General features: G+C 58.9%; 1 protein-coding gene across 3 annotated transcripts in view; it reads left to right on the top strand.

Moving 5' to 3' along the window:
* The first annotated feature begins 4,478 nt into the window (after positions 1 to 4,478).
* Positions 4,479 to 21,566, top strand: part of CELSR2 (cadherin EGF LAG seven-pass G-type receptor 2) — a 25,971-nt gene continuing 8,883 nt past the window's right edge. For 2 of the 3 annotated variants that reach the window (XM_032249874.1, XM_032249873.1), the window contains exons 1-15: positions 4,931 to 8,318; positions 13,524 to 14,171; positions 16,090 to 16,312; positions 16,563 to 16,678; positions 16,858 to 16,946; positions 17,333 to 17,490; positions 17,848 to 18,011; positions 18,207 to 18,332; positions 18,670 to 18,836; positions 19,119 to 19,406; positions 19,496 to 19,670; positions 19,904 to 20,045; positions 20,227 to 20,347; positions 20,756 to 20,939; positions 21,270 to 21,371. In XM_032249874.1, coding sequence (XP_032105765.1) covers positions 5,009 to 8,318; positions 13,524 to 14,171; positions 16,090 to 16,312; positions 16,563 to 16,678; positions 16,858 to 16,946; positions 17,333 to 17,490; positions 17,848 to 18,011; positions 18,207 to 18,332; positions 18,670 to 18,836; positions 19,119 to 19,406; positions 19,496 to 19,670; positions 19,904 to 20,045; positions 20,227 to 20,347; positions 20,756 to 20,939; positions 21,270 to 21,371 — 6,013 coding nt within the window. In that variant the 5' untranslated portion in view covers positions 4,931 to 5,008. Of the gene's footprint in view, positions 8,319 to 13,523; positions 14,172 to 16,089; positions 16,313 to 16,562; positions 16,679 to 16,857; positions 16,947 to 17,332; positions 17,491 to 17,847; positions 18,012 to 18,206; positions 18,333 to 18,669; positions 18,837 to 19,118; positions 19,407 to 19,495; positions 19,671 to 19,903; positions 20,046 to 20,226; positions 20,348 to 20,755; positions 20,940 to 21,269; positions 21,372 to 21,566 lie in introns of all 3 variants that reach the window. The other variant, XM_032249875.1, reaches the window with a different exon arrangement.

The raw sequence follows: 21,566 nt of genomic DNA, 5'->3' as shown, positions 1-21,566 counted from the left end.
TTTGAGACCAGGCTGACCAACATGGAGAAACCTCATCTCTACTAAAAATACAAAAATTAGCCAGGCATGGTGGCGCATGCCTATAATCCCAGCTACCGGGGAAGCTAAGGCAGGAGAATCAGTTGAACCCAGGAGGCGGAGGTTGCCGTGAGCCATGATCGCGCCATTGCACTCCAGCCTGGGCAACAAGAGCAAAAAACCATCTAAAAAAAAAGAAAAAAAGGTGGGCATAGTGGCCTGCGCCTGTAGTCCCAGCTAGCTACTCAGGAGGCTGAGGTGGGAGGATGGCTTGGGGCTGCTCTCAAGTGGTGGAGGCTGCCATGAGCTATGATCACACCATTGCACTCCAGCCAGGGTGACAGAGTGAGAAATAAAATTGTTGAATCTAGCAGGTATTCATTATACCACTATACCATTCTTTCAATTTCTCTGAATGCTTGAAATTTTCCCAAATAAAAAACTTGGGGAGATTTTTTAAACCTAAGAACATGTTTATTAGTTTTTTTAAAAATCACTTTGGCTGTGAGCAGAGACTGGTTTGGAGGGGAAGTGACCACATGAAGAATTCGTAAAACCCTGACTGGGTATCTGTGACAGACTTAAAGCGGGGGGCTGAGAAACAACAGAGCCCCCCACAAGGAGTGCACCCTCCAGCCTTGAAGAAAGTGGGGGGCAGTGGGCGGGGCATGGCAGGCAAGTGTGGACCAAAGGATGCTGAGGTTTCTGCCGCCCCCAACCTCCAAGTCTGCTGGTTCCTGGTCCCTTCAAGCCACCCAATGTCCAGGAGCCCCCCCATGGCCAGGTTCTTTTTGTGCCCTTTCTTTTTGTTTTCGTTTTTTTTAAGAAGGAGTCTCGCTCTCTGAGACTCTCTGCCAGGCTGGAGTGCAGTGGCGCAATCTCAGCTTACTGCAACCTCCACATCCCAGGTTCAAACGATTCTGCTGCCTCAGCCTCCTGAGTGGCTGGGACTACAGGCACGCCCCACAATGCCAGGCTGATTTTTTTGTATTTTTAGTAGAGATGGTGTTTCACTGTGTTAGCCAGGATGGTCTCAATCTCCTAACCTCATGATCCGCCCGCCTCGGCCTCCCAAAGTACTGGAATTACAGGCATGAGCCACTGCGCCCAGCCTTCTGTGCCCTTTCTAAAGCAGCATGGAGCCCAGAAATGAGATCAGGTGCCAGGGCCTCTTCCCCATTCTCTCCTTCCAGAGAAGGTACCCTGACCACCCACGGAAGGTCACCATGACCTTACCCATCAGCAGCCTCCCTCCCCAATCCTCCTTCCCAGCAGGCCATTGGCTTTAGAATTTCAGCCCACAAGAATCTGCCCAAGGCAGAGCTCACCTTGTTCTTCCCAATGTGGCCCCTGTCTGCCCCTCATGTGCTGGGCCACAGCAGAGCCACCCCGATCTCAGCTCCAGCCAAGCTGATGCTTGCATTTCATTCATTTCTTTCATTCATTCATAGTATACTGCTTAAGAGCGTGGGCTCTGGGGCCAGATTGCCTGGGTCCAAATCCTAGCTCTTCCCTTACTAGCTATATAATCATGGAGAAGACATTTAATTTGTAGGTTAAGTGACTTAACTGATGAATTCCTCTTCTAGGAATGCTGTTCCTGATTCTTCAAGATGCAGCCCAAGTCCCATCTCCTCCAGGAGGCCCTCTGAGATTTCCTCTACCCTCACTGCTCTCTCCTCTGAATTCCTTTAGTCTTTTCTGTCTCAGTTGCTCCTGGAGCACTTCAACCATACAACCCTGTTGAGTTGAGAATCAGGGCCATGCCTTATCCAGGGGACCCTCAGGAAGCAGCCTGAGTGAGGAAATCCCAGGAGAGCTAAAAGACAGCTCCAAGGCTAGCCAAGCAGCTCTCCTTCCTTCCCAGAGCCTCCACTGTGAAGCAGAAGGTTTGGACTAGAACAATAAATTCTCTTTTAACAGACCCAAAGCCCTTGCTGCCCTTTGATAGCACCTAGAAGCTATGCAGAAAGGAGGCCTAATATTCCTTACATGTAGGAGGGAGGTCCATAGGTTCTTTACAACCGGAAAGCTCCATGAAGCAGGCAGCCCTTCCCTGGGGATCAGGGAGGCCGCCACCAGGGCAAACGCTCCCTCATTTGAGATTTCCAGTGATGCATGTGAAACTCGGAAGTTTCCTTTCTGCTTTTGGGAGGTGGAAGTATCTGAGGAAGTAATGGGGAGAGAGCGTTGTCCCGTGCCCCTGGAGGGAGGGCCAGGGAGGATTAAGGACTACTTGGCAAACATGCTCAGGGATGAAGGGAAGGGTTCCTTGGATCCCCCAACCTGTCTGCCCTTGGGTGGAGAGGCCACCCACCTGGAGGGGGCTCCTGTGCTCATGCTTTCCCTGGCAACCCCCGCCTCAGCTCGAGGCTCCAGAACCACATTCCGAGATCCAGAGCAGGGCTACTCTTCCCTACCACCCAGAAAGCTTATTTTAGCAACAAAAGGAGAGAGGTGAATGGAGCTTCTCCATGGGTTGGCTTGGGCCTTCACCAGAAATGAGAGTCTCATTACTCAACCCCAATTCAAAGGATAATTAACAGATGGCATAATTTCCAAGCATTCTCTGCACCACATGGCTATTAGGTGAAGAACAAAATGCCCACGCAGTGCCTAGATCTTCCCCAACTCCAGAGTCTGAGGAAGTCTGGAGAGGCAAAACCTGCGGAGCTGCCCTTGGCCTTGCTGGGAGGAAGAAAGCTCCTGTTTGGCCAATGGCAGGGCATTTCCCTGAGCCACGGGTGCTCCTTCTCCCTACTTCTCTCCATCCTGCCACAAGCACAGTCTAACCCTAATCTTTCTTGCTGCACCCAAGGCCCATCTCCTTTCCTATTTCCCCAGGGAAAAAGAGAAAAGCTGATTTCTCATCCTGGCCTCACTGTGTGGTCACACAGACACTCCTTGGGCCTGGGGCTGTGGGGTCCTCTGCTGTGACCCACTGAAAGTGGCACCACAAGTTCCACAGAGCAGTCCAGGGGTTTCTTGATTGAGGGAGTGGTGGAGAGGGGCAAGGCCCCGACAGGCTGGAGTGCAACGGCATGATCTCGGCTCACCGCAACCTCCACCTCCCGGGTTCAAGCAATTCTCCTGCCTCAGCCTCCCGAGTAGCTGGATTACAGGCATGCACCGCGCGCACCTGGCTAATTTTGTATTTTTAGTAGAGACGGGGGTTCTCCATGTTGGTCAGGCTGGTCTCGAACTCCTGACCTCAGGTGATCTGCCCACCTCAGCCTTCCAAAGTGTCGGGATTACAGGCATGAGTCACCGCACCCAGTTCACTTCACATTTCTTTCAAAGAAAAGGATTCTACTGCGAAATAAACATTTGAGAACCATTCACCTTATTCAATCTCCTCATTTTACAAAAAGGGACATTGAGGCACAGAATTTGAGCAAGGTCACACAGCTGTGGGGCTGAAGGCTGGGACCTAGGCCTAAGACTCCCCTCAGGCCAGCTCTCTACCACCTGACTGGGTCCCTGGCTGCCCAGGGTGTGGGGTAGCTTTTTCTGGGCTGCTTGCATGGTTCCTACCTGGCTCTCCTGGTCCAGCTTCATGTTTGGACCTCTCCGAGGACCCCTGGAATCCCGCACAGCCTCTCAAGTGAAGCTGCCATGAAGAGGGTCAGGAGCCCGTGTATGTGGCAGGTCTGCTCGCTGGACACAAAGCCGTGCTGGAAGAAGGGGGTACCTGCTGGACACCAACAGGGAGGCAGGAGGGGGTGAGAGGCTGCTTCTCCAGACAGGACTTCAGAGGGCAGTGCAAGCCCCTTGTCTAGGACCCAGGAAGCCTGTGTTAAAGCTAGGCTCCACAGCAGCCAGCCTCCGAATGTGGCAATAGTGTATTTACACCTGGTGGCTTCCACCTGCTCTGACCCTTCTAGTTTATCTCCCTGGAAAAGCCCAAGTGGTGTCCAAGATGAGGCTGGGGTCATTCTTCCAGCAGGTGGACCCCAAGGGGCATGCTGGTCAGACCACAGCCTCGGTTGGTGGGGGAGGGGGAGTGGGGGCACGGTAGGGAGGGGGCGGGCTCCGTAGCTCATGGTGGGTGCTTCTCGGGGATTTTGGAGGCTTTGTAGTGTTGCTCAGAGCCCTTTTAGCGCAGTCTGACCCGGGACCTATGGGAGGAGACAGCAATGAGGGCTCTCATGATTGGCATGAAGTGGGAACTTGGCCTCTGAGAGCCCTTGAAATGTTTTGGAAACCTCTGGGCATACTTAGGGTACTACCACCATGACTATCATTGGCTGTGTGGCTTCCAATCGCTAATTCTCACCGGGCATCTGGCGGGGCCGGCTAGGGAGAACTGGGATGGAGGGTCCTGCTGGCGGGAATCCTGGCGCGTTGGCATGGAGGAGTGCGCTGGGTGGGGCCCACCTCCTCCGGCGCGGCCGGCGTCGCCGCTTTAAGGCGGCCGCGGCGCGAGCAGGTCTATGGTAATGAGCCGCCGCCGCCGCTCTGCAGAGCTCGCCCGCCCGCCGGGGAGGCGAGGAGCGCGGGGCTGGGCCCGGGGCCGCGGCGACAGGCAGCAGCCGCGGCGGCGACGCGGGGCGCGAGCGGGCGGCGCGGGACCGTCGGGGGCGGCCGGGGCCGGGCCGGGGTCGGGGCTCGCGGCTGCGCGGGCGCAGGTGGGCGATCCCACCGGGGCGGAGGGGGCACCCCGGCTCCGGAACCCGGCAAGGCCAGGGGCGCCGCGGGGCCCGCGGGCGCAGGTGGTGAGTGCCCGGAGCGCAGGTGGAGGCGCGGCGGCTGCCCGCGGTGCTCAGGGTGACCCGGGAGCGGGTCCGGCTCCGGGGGCGGTGGGAGCCTGGGGGCATCGGAGGGCGCAGCGCGGGGCTCCTCCGAGCCATCCAGGCGCAGGCCCCGCGGGGCGCGCGGGGGGCCCCCGGGGACTGGCGCCCAGGCCCGGGCATGAGGCCCGGCGGGGCCGGCAGGAGCCGGAGGAGGAGCCGCTGCCGCTGTTGACCCGGCCGGCCGGGAGCGGGGAGAGATGCGGAGCCCGGCCACCGGCGCCCCCCTCCCAACGCCGCCGCCGCCGCTGCTGCTGTTGCTGCTGCTGCTGCCACTGCCGCGGCTATTGGGAGACCAAGTGGGGCCCTGTCGTTCCTTGGGGTCCAGGGGACGCGGCTCCTCGGGGGCCTGCGCCCCCATGGGCTGGCTCTGTCCAGGCTCAGCGTCGAACCTCTGGCTCTACACCAGCCGCTGCAGGGATGCAGGCACTGAGCTGAGTGGCCACCTGGTACCCCACCACGATGGCCTGAGGGTTTGGTGTCCAGAACCCGGGGCCCATATTCCCCTGCCACCAGCCCCTGAAGGCTGCCCCTGGAGCTGTCGCCTCCTGGGCATTGGAGGCCACCTTTCTCCACAAGGCAAGCTCACGCTGCCCCAGGAGCATCCGTGCTTAAAGGCCCCACGGCTCAGATGCCAGTCCTGCAAGCTGGCACAGGCCCCGGGGCTTATGGCAGGGGAAGGGCCCCCAGAAGAGTCCATGGGTGGGCGTCGGAAAAGGAATGTAAATACAGCTCCCCAGTTCCAGCCCCCCAGCTACCAGGCCACAGTGCCAGAGAACCAGCCAGCAGGCACCCCTGTTGCATCCCTGCGGGCCATCGACCCAGATGAGGGTGAGGCAGGTCGACTTGAGTACACCATGGATGCCCTCTTTGATAGCCGCTCCAACCAGTTCTTCTCCCTGGACCCAATCACTGGTGCAGTAACCACAGCCGAGGAGCTGGATCGTGAGACCAAGAGCACCCACGTCTTCAGGGTCACGGCGCAGGACCATGGCATGCCCCGACGAAGTGCCCTAGCCACGCTCACCATCTTGGTTACTGACACCAATGATCATGACCCTGTGTTTGAGCAGCAGGAGTATAAGGAGAGCCTCAGGGAGAACCTGGAGGTTGGCTATGAGGTGCTCACTGTCAGGGCCACGGATGGGGATGCCCCTCCCAATGCCAATATTCTGTACCGCCTGCTGGAGGGGCCTGGGGGAAGCCCCTCTGAAGTCTTTGAGATCGACCCTCGCTCTGGGGTGATCCGAACCCGTGGCCCTGTGGATCGGGAAGAGGTGGAGTCTTACCAGTTGACGGTGGAGGCGAGTGACCAGGGTCGGGACCCGGGTCCTCGGAGTACCACAGCCGCTGTTTTCCTTTCTGTGGAGGATGACAATGACAATGCCCCCCAGTTTAGTGAGAAGCGCTATGTGGTCCAGGTGAGGGAGGATGTGACTCCCGGGGCCCCAGTACTCCGAGTCACAGCCTCAGATCGAGACAAGGGCAGCAATGCCCTGGTGCACTATAGCATCATGAGTGGCAACGCTCGGGGACAGTTTTATCTGGATGCCCAGACTGGAGCTCTGGATGTGGTGAGCCCTCTTGACTATGAGACGACCAAGGAGTACACCCTACGGGTGCGAGCACAGGATGGTGGCCGTCCCCCGCTCTCTAATGTCTCTGGCTTGGTGACAGTGCAGGTTCTGGATATCAACGACAATGCCCCCATCTTCGTTAGCACCCCTTTCCAGGCTACTGTCCTGGAGAGCGTCCCCTTAGGCTACCTGGTTCTCCACGTCCAGGCTATCGATGCTGATGCTGGTGACAATGCCCGCCTGGAATACCGCCTTGCTGGGGTGGGACATGACTTCCCTTTCACCATCAACAACGGCACAGGCTGGATCTCTGTGGCTGCTGAACTGGACCGGGAGGAAGTTGATTTCTACAGTTTTGGGGTAGAAGCCCGAGACCATGGCACTCCAGCACTCACTGCCTCGGCCAGTGTCAGCGTGACTGTCCTGGATGTCAATGACAATAATCCAACCTTTACCCAACCAGAGTACACAGTGCGGCTCAATGAGGATGCAGCTGTGGGCACCAGCGTGGTGACGGTGTCAGCTGTGGACCGTGATGCCCATAGTGTCATCACCTACCAGATCACCAGTGGCAATACCCGAAACCGCTTCTCCATCACCAGCCAGAGTGGTGGTGGGCTGGTATCCCTTGCCCTTCCACTGGACTACAAACTTGAGCGGCAGTATGTGTTGGCTGTTACTGCCTCCGATGGCACGAGGCAGGACACAGCACAGATTGTGGTGAATGTCACCGACGCCAACACCCATCGTCCCGTCTTTCAGAGCTCCCACTATACAGTGAATGTTAATGAGGACCGGCCCGCAGGCACCACGGTGGTGCTGATCAGTGCCACAGACGAGGACACAGGTGAGAATGCCCGCATCACCTACTTCATGGAGGACAGCATCCCCCAGTTCCGCATTGACGCAGACACGGGGGCTGTCACAACCCAGGCTGAGCTGGACTATGAAGACCAAGTATCTTACACCCTGGCCATTACCGCTCGGGACAACGGCATTCCCCAGAAGTCTGACACCACCTACCTGGAGATCCTGGTGAACGATGTGAATGACAATGCTCCTCAGTTCCTGCGTGACTCCTACCAGGGCAGCGTCTATGAGGATGTGCCACCCTTCACCAGCGTCCTGCAGATTTCAGCCACTGATCGTGATTCTGGCCTTAATGGCAGGGTTTTTTACACCTTCCAAGGAGGTGATGATGGAGATGGTGACTTTATTGTCGAGTCCACGTCAGGCATCGTGCGAACACTACGGAGGCTGGATCGGGAGAATGTGGCCCAGTATGTCTTGCGGGCATATGCAGTGGACAAGGGGATGCCCCCAGCCCGCACACCCATGGAAGTGACAGTCACTGTGTTGGATGTGAATGACAATCCCCCTGTCTTTGAGCAGGACGAGTTTGATGTGTTTGTGGAAGAGAACAGCCCCATTGGGCTAGCCGTGGCCCGGGTCACGGCCACTGACCCCGATGAAGGCACCAATGCCCAGATCATGTACCAGATTGTGGAGGGCAACATCCCTGAGGTCTTCCAGCTGGACATCTTCTCTGGAGAGCTGACAGCCCTGGTAGACTTAGACTACGAGGACCGGCCTGAGTACGTCCTGGTCATCCAGGCCACGTCAGCTCCTCTGGTGAGCCGGGCTACGGTCCATGTCCGCCTCCTTGACCGAAATGACAACCCACCAGTGCTGGGCAACTTTGAGATCCTTTTCAACAACTATGTCACCAACCGCTCAAGCAGCTTCCCTGGTGGTGCCATTGGCCGAGTACCTGCCCATGATCCTGACATCTCAGATAGCCTGACATACAGCTTTGAGAGGGGAAACGAGCTCAGCCTGGTCCTGCTCAATGCCTCCACGGGTGAGCTGAGGCTGAGCCGCGCACTGGACAACAACCGGCCTCTGGAGGCCATCATGAGCGTGCTGGTGTCAGGTAAGGAAGGGCCCAGGTGGCACTAGGGGTAGCCTGCGGGGAGGGTCTGGGCAGCCACTGGAGGTAGGGCATGATCCAGGAAGAAGCTATGGACCCATGTCCCTGCCTGGTGCCTGGCAGAGAGAGGGAGGGGGCAAGAGCCAGCTTGGGAAGAAGCCCCAGGAATCCTGGCAGCCGGTGCAGGCCCCGCCTTCCGCCGGGGCTGGGCTGGGCTGCTTCGGTTGGCTGCCCCCACCGTCTACCAGCCTGTGACATGGTTGGGGAAGTGTTGTGAGGCTGCCCCAGCTATGGCTGCCAAGAATGGTGAGAAAAGGCGCTTGGAAGCCTGGGGGGCCAGGAGAGCTGGGGGAAGGGTAGAGAGGACTGTGGCCCAAGAGAGGAGGTGAGGTCAGGGCCCCCTCATCCCTATCAAGATATTCCTGCAGTCTCATACAGCCTTTGGCAGAGCTGAGAGCCATGGGCGCACAGGGCTGCCGCCACCCAGAGGTCAGGACCCTGCAGTCCTCTTCTGGCCCCTTCTGACTTCTGGCTGAGCTGCAGAATCGGCTGACACGGACTTTGTCTAGCGCATTCTTTTCCCTCCAGGCAGAAGGAGCCCAGCCTGGCTCCCCCTTCAGAGCTCCCGCAGGAAGTGAGGCCACAGCTCATTGTCTGTCCAAACAGACCCCACTTTCAGAATCCTTGGTTTGGGTCTGGCTTGGAGGAGGGGCTGCAATGAAGCTGGGGGGCAGGCTGAGGCCTCCTGGGCCCCCTTACCACCCCACGGGCTGTTCTTAGGGTGCCCGGCCTTCCTTTGCTGCTGGCTGTGAGCAGCCCAGCCTCCAGGAATCGGGTGTAGGGAGCAGGCCAGGCCAGGGGACTGATGGGCTTTGAGAGCAGAGACCCCAAGGCACCTGATCTGAGGAGAGAACAGAGTCCCAGGGCGTGGGAGCCTGGCGGGAACCCAGGCCGGGGCATTCCTGCTGCTTGGCCAAGCGCTCAGCCTACAGACTCCCTGGACAGCAGGGCTGGGGGAGGAGAGTTGGAGGGGGTTGGTGACAGTATTCTGTCTTTTTTTATCAGCTGTGGGGAGCCAGAGGTAGCAGCAGGGAGAGAACCGCACCGAGTTGCTGAGTGCCTCCCCCAAGCCTGGGAACGACTGAGACCCTCTTGAGGAGCTGCTGTTAGCTGCACCCCAGGGGTGGGTCGGGTCACACCCCCTTTAGGCAGCCTTCAGACCCATTTGGGAAGGGAGGAAAAGAAGAGGCTGGCAGGCCCCTATTCCCACCCCAGGAAGTCTGGTCCGAAGGGGAGGGAGGGGCATGCAAGAGTCAGGGCGTGGCCTCACTCAGGGTCCCTGCTGGACAGATACCTCCCTGCCCCATGCCTCAAGGTGGTCACAGGAACCAGGAAGCAGGAGGTTTTCAGGGGCTGTGGCTGAGGTTCTGAGGCTCCTGAGGCTTCAGTTTCCCCTCCAGGGGAGGAAGTTGGAGGCTGGAGCTCCTGTGTCCTGATGTGTGCCTGGGCACTCGAGACAGTGGGAAAGAGGGCCTCTCCCTCTGGTTTCCACACCCAGCCTTCCCTTGTTGAGTGTGGCCAGACACTGAGTGATGGGGGCAGAGACACGCCCCTACCCAGCCTTCAGTCTCCGACCTGGGCAGAGCCCCAGACCTTGGTTCCCTAGTCTAGAGGAGAGGGCTGGGGCAACACTCAGGACGGCCCCTCCTGGCCCCCTCCTGGCCCCCTCCTGGCCCAGCAGTGCCGGCCCCGCCTTCTCCCCTCGGCCCTGACCCTTGGAGGCAGTCACCACGGCAACCCCAAAGTTCAGGGAGGCCGGGGTGAGGGGGTTTGACTCCCACTGCCCCTTTGTTTTCCTCCCCTTGTTCTTTGTCTCTTCTTTCTTTCCCGCCCTGCCCATGCGGGGCCTGCAGCACTGCCTCTCTCCCGCGCCCTCTTCCTGCTCCTGTGGCTCTCCTGCTCTCCCACTCGCCCATTGCTGGCTGTTCTCCTGGGACTTTGTCTCCTCCTATTTGATCTCTGTGTTTCTGTCTCCCCTCTCTTCTTCCCTGTGGCTTAGCCTGGGCTGGATGGCTCTCCTGGAGTCTCAGTTCCCCTCACCTCTTTCTTCCTCTGCTCAGACACACAGCAGCTCCTGTCCATGGTCTGGGCAGCTGCCAGAATAGCAGAGCCCTCCTGGCCTCCAGCCTCCGCTGGTACATGTGCCAGGGGAAGAGAAGGTGGGAGGCTGATCAGGACCTGGTGCTTTTCTGGGTGTGCCTAGCTAAGTTTGAGGCACAGGTGGCATTTCCTGGGGTCAGAGGCCATCCCAGCCCTTTCTTTTCTGTCCAGGAAGACAGCTCAGGCAGTGTACCTCCCACCCCCATTCCCAGTCTGCCTTTGCACCTGAGGGTGACCTGGGTCAAGGCAGGGGAGAGTGACATAGAAAGGAGAGAGCAATGGGTTGACTGTTGGGGACAGGGGACAATAGCAGAGGGGGGCAGGTGGCCACAGATGGTGGACCAGATGGGAAGCAACAGAGACATGCTGGGAGGGGGCCCACGCGGAGCCTAAGACGATGGTGGTGGGGAGCACAGGGAGGAGTGTTTGTTCCCAGGGCTGAGGGGTGGCAAAGTTTCTCCCTCCTGTCCTCTCTTAATCAGTTATGGGCACTGTATGTGGAGTCTCCAGCTGCTTTCCGCCTGGAGGAAATATCCCGTCAAGGAATCATTAGGCAGATGCACCAGGTACACAAGAGCCCTGTGCCAGCTGAGCACCTGAGTTTGGGGAAGTCTGAAACAGAAAGGAAAGTAGAGCCTCATGCCATAAATCTGGGCAGGCTTCCTGGAGCAGGTGAGATCAGGGCAGGTTAGAAGAGTCGGAGGACTGTGGGCTGGTGTCTGGGTGGGAAGGAACAGCCTGTGCAGCAGCTTCGGATGAGAGCGGGAGGAACAGAAGTGGGTGATGACAGGCAGGCTTGCTGCTGAGAGCTGCTGAGAACGAGCAAGTGAAGTGGCTGGAGGGTAGGTGGGCAGTGGGCCGGGGACACGGCCGAGATGGGGGTCTGCCTTCAGCCTTCCCGGCTTCAAGTGAGCCACGGCTGTCACAGTCCGCCACCGCAAGTAGGTACAACACAGACAAGGAATCTGTTCCCATGTCCCTCGCCTACTCCCACCCCACCCCAGAAACATGGGTTCCTGCCCCATTACTGCTAGGGTAAGCATTCACTTTTTATAGGTAGCTGGGCTCCACCTGCTTTTTTTGGTTTTTGTTTCTGTTTTTGAGATGGAGTCTCTCTCTGTCACCCAGGCTGGAATACAATAGGGTGATCTCGGCTCACTGCAACCTCCACCTCCCGGGTTCAAGCAATTCTTCTGCCTCAGTCTCCTGAGTAGCTCAGATTACAGGTGCCCACCACCAGGCCCGGCTAATTGTTGTATTTTTAGTAGAAACGGGGTTTCACCATGTTGGTCAGGCTGGTCTCGAACTCCTGATCTCGTGATCTGCCCAACTCAGCCTCCCAAAGTGCTGGGATTACAGGCGTGAAACACTGCGCCCCACCTCCTGCTATGTTTTAAAGACCATTTTTTCTTTACGACGACTGAATAGATTGTCATCCACATCTTGGTGTTTACTGAACACCTACTATGTGTAAGGCATTGTAATAAATGAAAATGTGGATATGCTGGTAGCTCATGCCTGTAATCCTAGTGCTCTAGAAGGCTGAGATGGAGGATAACTTGAGGCCAGGAATTTGAGACCAGCCCGCACAACAAAGCAAGACCTCATCTCTACACACAAACAAAAATTAGCTGGACATAGTTGTGAGCACCTGTGGTCTCAGCTATTTGGGAGGCTGAGCCCAGGAGTTGGAGGCCACAGTGAGCTATGTTCATGCCACTGCACTCTAGCATAGGCGACAGAGTGAGAGCCTATCTCTTAAAAAAAAAAAAAAAAAAAAAAAGACTAGGCCGGGTGTGGTGGCTCACACCTGTAATCCACGCACTTTGGAGGCCAAGGTGGGCTGATCACCTGAGGTTGGGAGTTCAAGACCAGCCTGACCAACATGGTGAAACCCCGTCTTTAAAAAAATAAATAAATAAATAAAAATAAAAAAAAGACTATCTCCCTTATAGCCCTGCAAAGCCATTTCCTCCTCCAGGCCCTCAGCTTTCATTTTTGAACTAAATAAAAATTCATTCCCATGTGTATGTGCATTCAGGTGTGTATGGTATTTCTGGGCTTAGGGTGTGTGGGTGGAGTGAGACACCAGCAAGTGTGTGTTAGTACTTAGCTGTTTATAAGTGAGTGTGTTGCCTGGAGGTATGGCAGGCATTTGGGTGTAATGCGCTAGCCAAGTGGGCGATGAGTAGCTAGAGGCCCTAGGGCCAGAGAAGAGACTGGCCCAGTGGGGCTCTGGGGTCTTGGAGTGGAGAGCTGCCCAGGCCCTTCTATCTCTGACCCCCCGGTCCCCCACCCCCAATCACCCTGTCGCCAGCATGGGGCAGTGGGTGATGTTGTCACTGGTTAACCTGGGTCAACTGTATTTCATGGGGTGGGGCTCCCCAGGCTACCCACAGCAGCCCAGGGAGTTGGGCGGGAATGCTTTGTGTTAGGTGTTGCCATGGGGATAGCAAGTCTGCGCCCAAGCAGCCACAGGGCTCAGTGGGAGGGGGACAAGGTGGCCCACTGACCCAGTTTACCCCCCCCACTCTCTGCTGCAGTTGGGGAGTGGGGAACACAGCCATGGTTGTGATTATTGTGGTGTTGAGGTGTAGAGGCTGAGGGGGCAGGGAGATGATTTTTGTGGGTCTCAGGATGCTCTGGACCCTGTAGAAAAGTATGAAAGAGACAACATAGGGTTTCTGTGCGAGGCAGTGCAGAGTCTGGTGGAAGGGAGTAGGAGCATGGCTTGGGCAGGGAAAGGCGCAGGAACGTTAAGAGGTGTGCCCTGCATCCACCACGGAAGGTTTTGGGAAAGGATGCAAAGAGAACTTCTGCAAATTTCACCCTTGATCCCTGAAGGAGGGACCGGCCCACAGGTGACATACCTGGCTCAGCACCCTTATGCCAGTTGGAGAGGAGAGCCTTTCCTGGAGGGTGATGCAGAAATATGCAGGCTAAATTTCAGCCCTGGCTCCTGTGGAGGGCCTTCTCCACGCACCTGCACGGGTCTGTGACTGGGCCCCCCACCCCAGGCTGAGTCCTGACCAGTGTCCCTCTCCACAGACGGCGTGCACAGCGTGACGGCCCAGTGCGCCCTGCGTGTGACCATCATCACGGATGAGATGCTCACCCACAGCATCACGCTGCGCCTGGAGGACATGTCACCCGAGCGCTTCCTGTCACCACTGCTGGGCCTCTTCATCCAGGCGGTGGCCGCCACGCTGGCCACACCACCGGACCACGTGGTGGTCTTCAACGTGCAGCGGGACACCGACGCCCCCGGCGGCCACATCCTCAACGTGAGCCTGTCGGTGGGCCAGCCGCCAGGGCCTGGGGGCGGGCCGCCCTTCCTGCCCTCCGAGGACCTGCAGGAGCGCCTGTACCTCAACCGCAGCCTGCTGACGGCCATCTCGGCGCAGCGCGTGCTGCCCTTCGACGACAACATCTGCCTGCGCGAGCCCTGCGAGAACTACATGCGCTGCGTGTCGGTGCTGCGCTTCGACTCCTCCGCGCCCTTCATCGCCTCCTCCTCCGTGCTCTTCCGGCCCATCCACCCCGTCGGGGGGCTGCGCTGCCGCTGCCCGCCCGGCTTCACGGGTGACTACTGCGAGACCGAGGTGGACCTCTGCTACTCGCGGCCCTGCGGCCCCCACGGGCGCTGCCGCAGCCGCGAGGGCGGCTACACCTGCCTCTGTCGTGATGGCTACACGGGTAAGCCAAGGGAGGGGACCCATGGGGCAGCCTCAGAAGGCTGACTCATTCTCTTCCCCAGTGAGGTGCAGTGACACTGGGCGATCATAAATCCCACCCACTCCCTGACAGCAGCCCACTGAGGAAGGCAGTGCAAGGAGTGCTTCTCCCTGCTGTGTACAGGACTTACAGGCAGTGTCACTTCGGACAGAGCTGTGTCCAGAGCCAGTCGGCCTGGCTTCGGGTCTCAGCTTTGCCACTATTAGAAGCTGTGTGACCTTGAACAAGTTACTTAACCTCTCTGGCCCTAAGTAATTTGAAATGGAGGTAATGAATGTACTTAGGTCATAAGTTAGTTGTGAGGATTAATGTAATTAATTTGATACTTGGAAAGAGCTGGTTCGTGGAAGGTGTTGGCTTTAAGGGAACACTGAGATTGGGTGACTTGCTCCTGGTCTCATGTCACAGCTGGTTTCGAGGTGAGGCTGGGGCTAGAACCTGGCCTCCCCACGGCTAGGCCAGTTCCCTTTCTGAGCTGCAGCAAATGCTTTTCTCCCCAGGCATTAAGGGGAAGACTTAGAAGGACTGAGGGAACTGGAGGGAGTTGGGTTCTGAGATGGGGTGCTCCAGAAGATCACTACATCTGGGTGGACCTGGGCAGGATGGCTCCACCTCTGCCCAGGTGTGGGTAAAAGAGGGCCCTGGCTAGATGGCTTCCCTGTTGGCCTGTCAGCTGAAGTCTATGCTCACTGCCTCTGCTCTGTGCTCCTGACCCCTCCCTTCAGGCTCCTGCTTCTTCTCAGGATACTCCTTGCTCCTCTTCCCTATGGGCCCTTCCTTCCTAGATGCTGAGGCCCTGCTCCCTGTCCTCCAGGGTCATGCCCACTGGCTCTGCCAGCGGCCATAGGCAGGCCCCACTCCCTTCCCCGCTGCATCTTCCTGCCCAGAACTTGCCAGACTTGACTTCTCTCTGCCGCTGCTAGGGGTGGGGGGAAGGGGAGGGGCAGGCTTGGGGGAGGGGAGAGGAGTCTTTGTCCAGGAGGATGGTGGGGTGGTTGGGGGGGGGTTAGAGTAGGCGAACAACAGTTTCCATGGAAACAAGGGCCAGTCACTAGGCACAGGAGCTGAGAACCTATCTGTAGAATCTGGGAATGGGGAGGGAGAGAAAGGGGTGGTTCCCATCTGATGTTGGAGTTTTCAGCTCCACTGTCGAATCCTTGTCTGCTCCCAGGGCTCAGTTTCCCACTCTCAGCATCTCCCGGGTGCAGAGAGGTCCTCAGTCTGGACCCCAGGGCTCAAGGTGGGAGTCCTCTGTCCCATTCCTGGGGACTCCCCAGCTTCTCTTTCCTACTCCCCCATAACCCAGACAAATCTAAGTGGAAGCCTGGTCCCATCCCCAGGGAGGAAAACTGATCTCAGTGCAAGAGAGGGACAAAAGCACCAGTGGGAGGGAGGGAGGGAAGAAGGAGGGAGAAAGGTGGGAGGAGGGAGGAGGGTGGAGGGTGGCTCCCAGCCCTCTCACCGTCCTGCAGGCTCATGCATTTACCCTCTTGGGGGCCAGGACACCCCAGGCGTGCTTGATGGGTGACACCGAAGGCTCCCAGGATCCTGGCCTTACAACCAGGGGCCCCAGCAGACCTGTGCTTATGAAACCTAAATAGGCATAGGGAAGGGGCTGCGAACTCCGAGGAACTTGCAGGGGAGCCGTGTGTGGAGCTGTGGTGGGAGTGGCTCAGTGAGCCAAACAGGGTGCCCAGGAAGGGCTGGGGACTGTAGGTCCCAGAGAAGATGGCACCAAGAGGAAGTGGGGATGCCTGGGAAGTTTGGGGAGTATGACGAGGGTCATGGGAGGCCATGGGAGCTATCACTGGGTTCGGGGGTCTCAGTTCCACTCCTGTCCTCAGGTCCTTGGTACTCACCGGCCTTTCCTCTTGTCCAGGTGAGCACTGTGAGGTGAGTGCTCGCTCAGGCCGTTGCACCCCGGGTGTCTGCAAGAATGGGGGCACCTGTGTCAATCTGCTGGTGGGCGGTTTCAAGTGTGATTGCCCATCTGGAGACTTCGAGAAGCCCTACTGCCAGGTGACCACGCGCAGCTTCCCCGCCCGCTCCTTCATCACCTTTCGTGGCCTGCGCCAGCGTTTCCACTTCACCCTGGCCCTCTCGTGAGTGGCCGGGCGCTGGGGGTGGGGATCGGGCCTGGTGGGCGTCTGAGGAGCCTCCTGTTCTGTGAGTGAAGTGAGAGGTCACGCAGTGAAAGAGCGTGGAGCAGGCTGCTGGCAGAGCCAGGTCTGCTCTTGGAGTTGCCTGTGGTTCTGCCCACAGATCTCCTTCCCCTGTGCTGGTTAGGTGGCTGGGGTGCTGGCACTCAGGTGGATGCTCCATTCCCTGCCCCCGTCCCCGACTCCTGTTCAGGTTTGCCACAAAAGAGCGCGACGGGTTGCTGTTGTACAATGGGCGTTTCAATGAGAAGCATGACTTTGTGGCCCTTGAGGTGATCCAGGAGCAGGTCCAGCTCACCTTCTCTGCAGGTGATTGCAGTTGTCCCCCGGCCATGCCTATCTTCCAAAGGCCCCAAGTCTCCCAGCCCTTGACCCCAAGCCACATACTCTCTCAGCCAAAGCTGGGCCCAGCCTCAGCCATTGGCACCCCCAACACCATCATTCCCAGTGCTCATCTGGCGTGCCAACTCACCTAGTCCTTTCCCCAGGGGAGTCAACCACCACAGTGTCCCCATTCATACCTGGAGGGGTCAGTGACGGCCAGTGGCACACGGTGCAGCTGAAATACTACAATAAGGTGGGTGCGGAGGGCAAGAGGGTGGGGGTTCTATTCTTGGCTCGGGTGCTTGCCCAGCCCTGAGTGGCACTGCCTTCAGGCTTGGGTGGGCTGGTCAGGGCATTTCTGGCTGAGAGGAAGGGAGTGGCTGGGAAGGTGCCACCTTGCTGGGCATTCCCGCCCCAGCTCCTCAGGGAGCTCCATGCTCCCTGTTCCACTAGGCGGGTGCAGACTCAGACACTGAGGAAGGTAGTTACGTGTATAAACCACATGAACACACGTGTGTATGTGCGTGTGTGTGCATGTGTCTGGGTGTGTGGGTACACAGAGGTGCCCAGTGTGTGCTGGCCATGAACCTAGTGGGCCCCCTGCCCAGTGTCTCCCTTCTCTGCTCTTTTTGTCCACAGCCACTGTTGGGTCAGACAGGGCTCCCGCAGGGCCCATCTGAGCAGAAGGTGGCCGTGGTGACCGTGGATGGCTGTGACACAGGGGTGGCCCTGCGCTTTGGATCTGTGCTGGGCAACTACTCCTGTGCTGCCCAGGGCACCCAGGGTGGCAGCAAGAAGTGAGCAGGGGAAAGGGCCAGGGATGGGGTGAAGCGAGGGCAGGGCCAGGCAGGGAGGGAAGGTGGAAAGGGTAGGCTTTTGGGGGCTCCCTCCCTTTACCTCCCTTAGCCCCTGTTCAGCCCTGGGGGTGGGGGTCGAGTTGAGGGAATCAGAGCTAGACCCTGTGGGGCAGTCTGGGGAGGGGTGGGGTGTTCAAGAGCAGTTCCAGGTGGGGGTGACCCCTTTCCTGAGCGCTGCTCTGCAGGACCCCTTGGACACTTGCTAGGTCCTTCCTGTCTTTGGCCTGGTGACGGGGTGAGTGGAGGAATGGAAGCTCCCAGCCCACCCTTTTGCTGCCACTGTCTTTGCTCCCCCAGGTCTCTGGATCTGACGGGTCCTCTGCTGCTAGGTGGGGTGCCTGACCTGCCCGAGAGCTTCCCAGTCCGAATGCGGCACTTTGTGGGCTGCATGCGGAACCTGCAGGTGGACAGCCGGCACATAGACATGGCTGACTTCATTGCCAACAATGGCACTGTGCCTGGTATGGGGGCCCAGGGTGGAGCCAGGCTGGGATCCCAGTGCCGAGAGGAGAGGCCATGCCTGGTGTGAGGATGCTGGAATGGAGGGTCTCAGAGGCCTCTCTAGCCACTGCCACAGGCTTCCTCTTGAGAACCCCACAGTCTTCCTCTTGAGGTCCCCAGTTCGGGGCCACTGAGCCACCTTCTTTCCATTCCAGGCTGCCCTGCCAAGAAGAACGTGTGTGACAGCAACACTTGCCACAATGGGGGCACCTGTGTGAACCAGTGGGACGCGTTCAGCTGCGAGTGCCCCCTGGGCTTCGGGGGCAAGAGCTGCGCTCAGGGTAGGAGGCTGTCAGAGGCCGAGGCCTGGGTGCCATCAACAATCTGGGAACTGGCAGGGTGGGGGCAGGCACTGGGCAGGGCTCTGCTGAGCCGGGCTGTGGGTGGAAAAGCGTGTCTGGGCAGAGCCCTGAGAGGGCAGCAATGGAGACAAAGGGGCCAGTCAGAGGCAGGCCTGGGCACAGCGTGGGGCTGGCCCAGGGCAGGTACGTACTCTGGAGGGCGGGGCTGATGAGGGGAGTGGGTGCTGCCTCTGTGCAGTCACCTCCGCTAAGCATCACATCCCCAGGGCCCTCTGTGGCTCCGCCCATCACAGGCTGCCTTTTTCTGCCTCCCCAGAAATGGCCAATCCACAGCACTTCCTGGGCAGCAGCCTGGTGGCCTGGCATGGCCTCTCGCTGCCCATCTCCCAGCCCTGGCACCTCAGCCTCATGTTCCGCACGCGCCAGGCCGATGGTGTCCTGCTGCAGGCCGTCACCAGGGGGCGCAGCACCATCACCCTACAGGTGATGCAGGGAGGGGTGGGCCGGCCCAGGCCTGCTAGCCTCTGGGGGCTGGACAGAAATGGCTGGGCAGGTCCTGGGCAGAGGTGGGGACATACAGAGGCTGCTGGATTCGTTGGGTCAGTGCTGCCACCTGTTGGGCCTGAGGGAAATAAATACGCTTTCCTCTCGATGGCCTCAGTGGGGCAGCAGGATGGGTTTGGTGGTCCAGAAAGGGGAACTGTGGGCTGGAGAAGAGTGATTATGGCCGTCTGCTGACCCTGCTTTCTTTCCTCCTGGTGTCAGCTGTGGGAGGGCCATGTGGTGCTGAGCGTGGAGGGCACAGGGCTCCAGGCCTCCTCTGTCCGTCTGGAGCCAGGCCGGGCCAATGACGGTGACTGGCACCATGCACAGCTGGCACTGGGAGCCAGTGGGGGACCTGGCCATGCCATTCTGTCCTTCGACTATGGGCAGCAGAGAGCAGAGGGCAACCTGGGCCCCCGGCTGCATGGTCTGCACCTGAGCAACATAACAGTGGGCGGAGTACCTGGGCCAGCCGGCGGTGTTGTCCGTGGCTTTCGGGGCTGTTTGCAGGTGAGTGTCCTGCCCTGCCCTCCCCTCCCACTCCCCCACCACCTGCAGCCCCACTCCACTGAGGGCAACGCTGCTTCTGTCCCTCCCAGGGTGTGCGGGTGAGCGACACGCCGGAGGGGGTTAACAGCCTGGACCCCAGCCGTGGGGAGAGCATCAACGTGGAGCAAGGCTGCAGCCTCCCTGATCCCTGTGACTCAAACCCGTGTCCTGCCAACAGCTATTGCAGCAACGACTGGGACAGCTTCTCCTGCAGCTGTGATCCAGGTGTGCTAAGGTTCCGAGGCAGTGGGCAGGTTATCGGATGCCTGGGGCCATGTGCTGGCTGCTGTGTGACCTGGGGCATCACATCACCCCTCTGAGCCTTAGTCACCTACACAACAAAGCCATAGCCAGCCAATAGGATGCTCAGAGGGGAAGAAACAGATGAAGGTGGGTGTGATGGAAGGTGGCGCCAGGGAAGGGTGGGGAATGAGCCTCTCTGGTCCTTCTGGTGCCAGGTTACTATGGTGACAACTGTACTAATGTGTGTGACCTGAACCCGTGTGAGCACCAGTCCGTGTGTACCCGCAAGCCCAGTGCACCCCATGGCTATACCTGCGAGTGTCCCCCAAATTACCTTGGGCCATACTGTGAGACCAGGTAAGTGGACCAGGGCGTGAGGCAGCAGGTCACAGTGTCTGCTCCTCCTCTCTGGTGTGTCCCTCAGAGCCCTGAAAGCCTGGCTGACCCGCAGCCAGGGTCAGAAGGGCCACGCGGGGCTCACCTAGGTTAGGTGGGAGTGGCAGGGGGAGCTCATGCCTGCCCGGGTCCCTCTCTGCAGGATTGACCAGCCTTGTCCCCGTGGCTGGTGGGGACATCCCACGTGTGGCCCATGCAACTGTGACGTCAGCAAAGGCTTTGACCCAGATTGCAACAAGACCAGCGGCGAGTGCCACTGCAAGGTGACAGCCCCAAGCAAGCCTCCACTGAGGCCACTTGGGCCTCTGTCCACATCTCCGGGCCCTTCGAGGGGAGGCTATAGAGATGGGTCTTCCTGCAGAGCTGAGCACCACGTGCCTTTGCTCTCAAGGGCAGGGTGGTTGGTTGCTTACCTTCATGTGTCAGAGGCACTGGGGACCCTGGGCCGACGTGTAACCCGTGAGCTCTGGTCCTGGTGTGGTGGTGGTTTGTAGTCTATTCTGATTGTGACATCTTGCCAATAGGCTCAACTCCAAAGCACTGCTTGTGTTAATTATTTTGAATACTACTCCTGAGGGGACCTGAGGTTGGGACCCTCTCCAGAGGGGCCACAGCTGTGTATCCTGGGAAGAGAGCCTGGCCAGTGATGCCTTTCCTCCCTCCTTTCTCAGGAGAACCACTACCGGCCCCCGGGCAGCCCCACCTGCCTCTTGTGTGACTGCTACCCCACAGGCTCTTTGTCCCGAGTCTGTGACCCTGAGGACGGCCAGTGTCCATGCAAGCCAGGCGTCATCGGGCGTCAGTGTGACCGCTGCGACAACCCTTTTGCTGAGGTCACCACCAATGGCTGTGAAGGTGGGGCTCCCAGGATGAGTGGGCAGCCCTCCTCACAGTGTGCCAGGCACCTGCACCCCAGGGAAGCCAGGAAAGGGCTGGTTGCATACCTGAGGAGGCCGAGGGAGGCTGGGGTGCCAGGACAGGACCGCAGAAGGAGAGCTGCTCCTGGTTGACCATATGCTCTTCCCCGCAGTGAATTACGGCAACTGCTCATGAGCGGAGGGAGGGCTGGGGAGGCCGAGGGAGGGCTGGGGAGCCTGGGCAGGACTGCAGAGGGAGGGCTGGGGAGCCTGGGCAGGACTGCAGAGGGAGGGCTGCTCCCGGGTGACCGTGTGTTCTTCTCTGCAGTGAATTACGACAGCTGCCCACGGGCGATAGAGGCTGGGATCTGGTGGCCCCGTACCCGCTTCGGGCTGCCCGCTGCTGCTCCCTGCCCCAAAGGCTCCTTTGGTAGGTGTTGAAGGCCCCAATGTGATATTGAGGACATGGCCTCTGCCAGCAGTGGGATGAGGGCAGGAAGTTCCTGGCTGAAGATCCAGGGACCCCACTTTCTGGCCTCCAGGTCCTGGGATTTCATTTCCTGTCTTCCTTGGCTCACGGTCCCCTCCCCAATGTTGCCCAGGCGTGCCTACATTTTGGACTTTT

This window comes from Sapajus apella, unplaced genomic scaffold (assembly GCF_009761245.1).
Source record: "Sapajus apella isolate SASKATOON/1434 unplaced genomic scaffold, GSC_monkey_1.0 scaffold69, whole genome shotgun sequence".
NCBI classification, from domain to species: Eukaryota; Metazoa; Chordata; class Mammalia; order Primates; family Cebidae; genus Sapajus; species Sapajus apella.
Note: the sequence above shows the minus strand (reverse complement) of the source record. Positions and strands in the feature narration are given on the sequence as shown.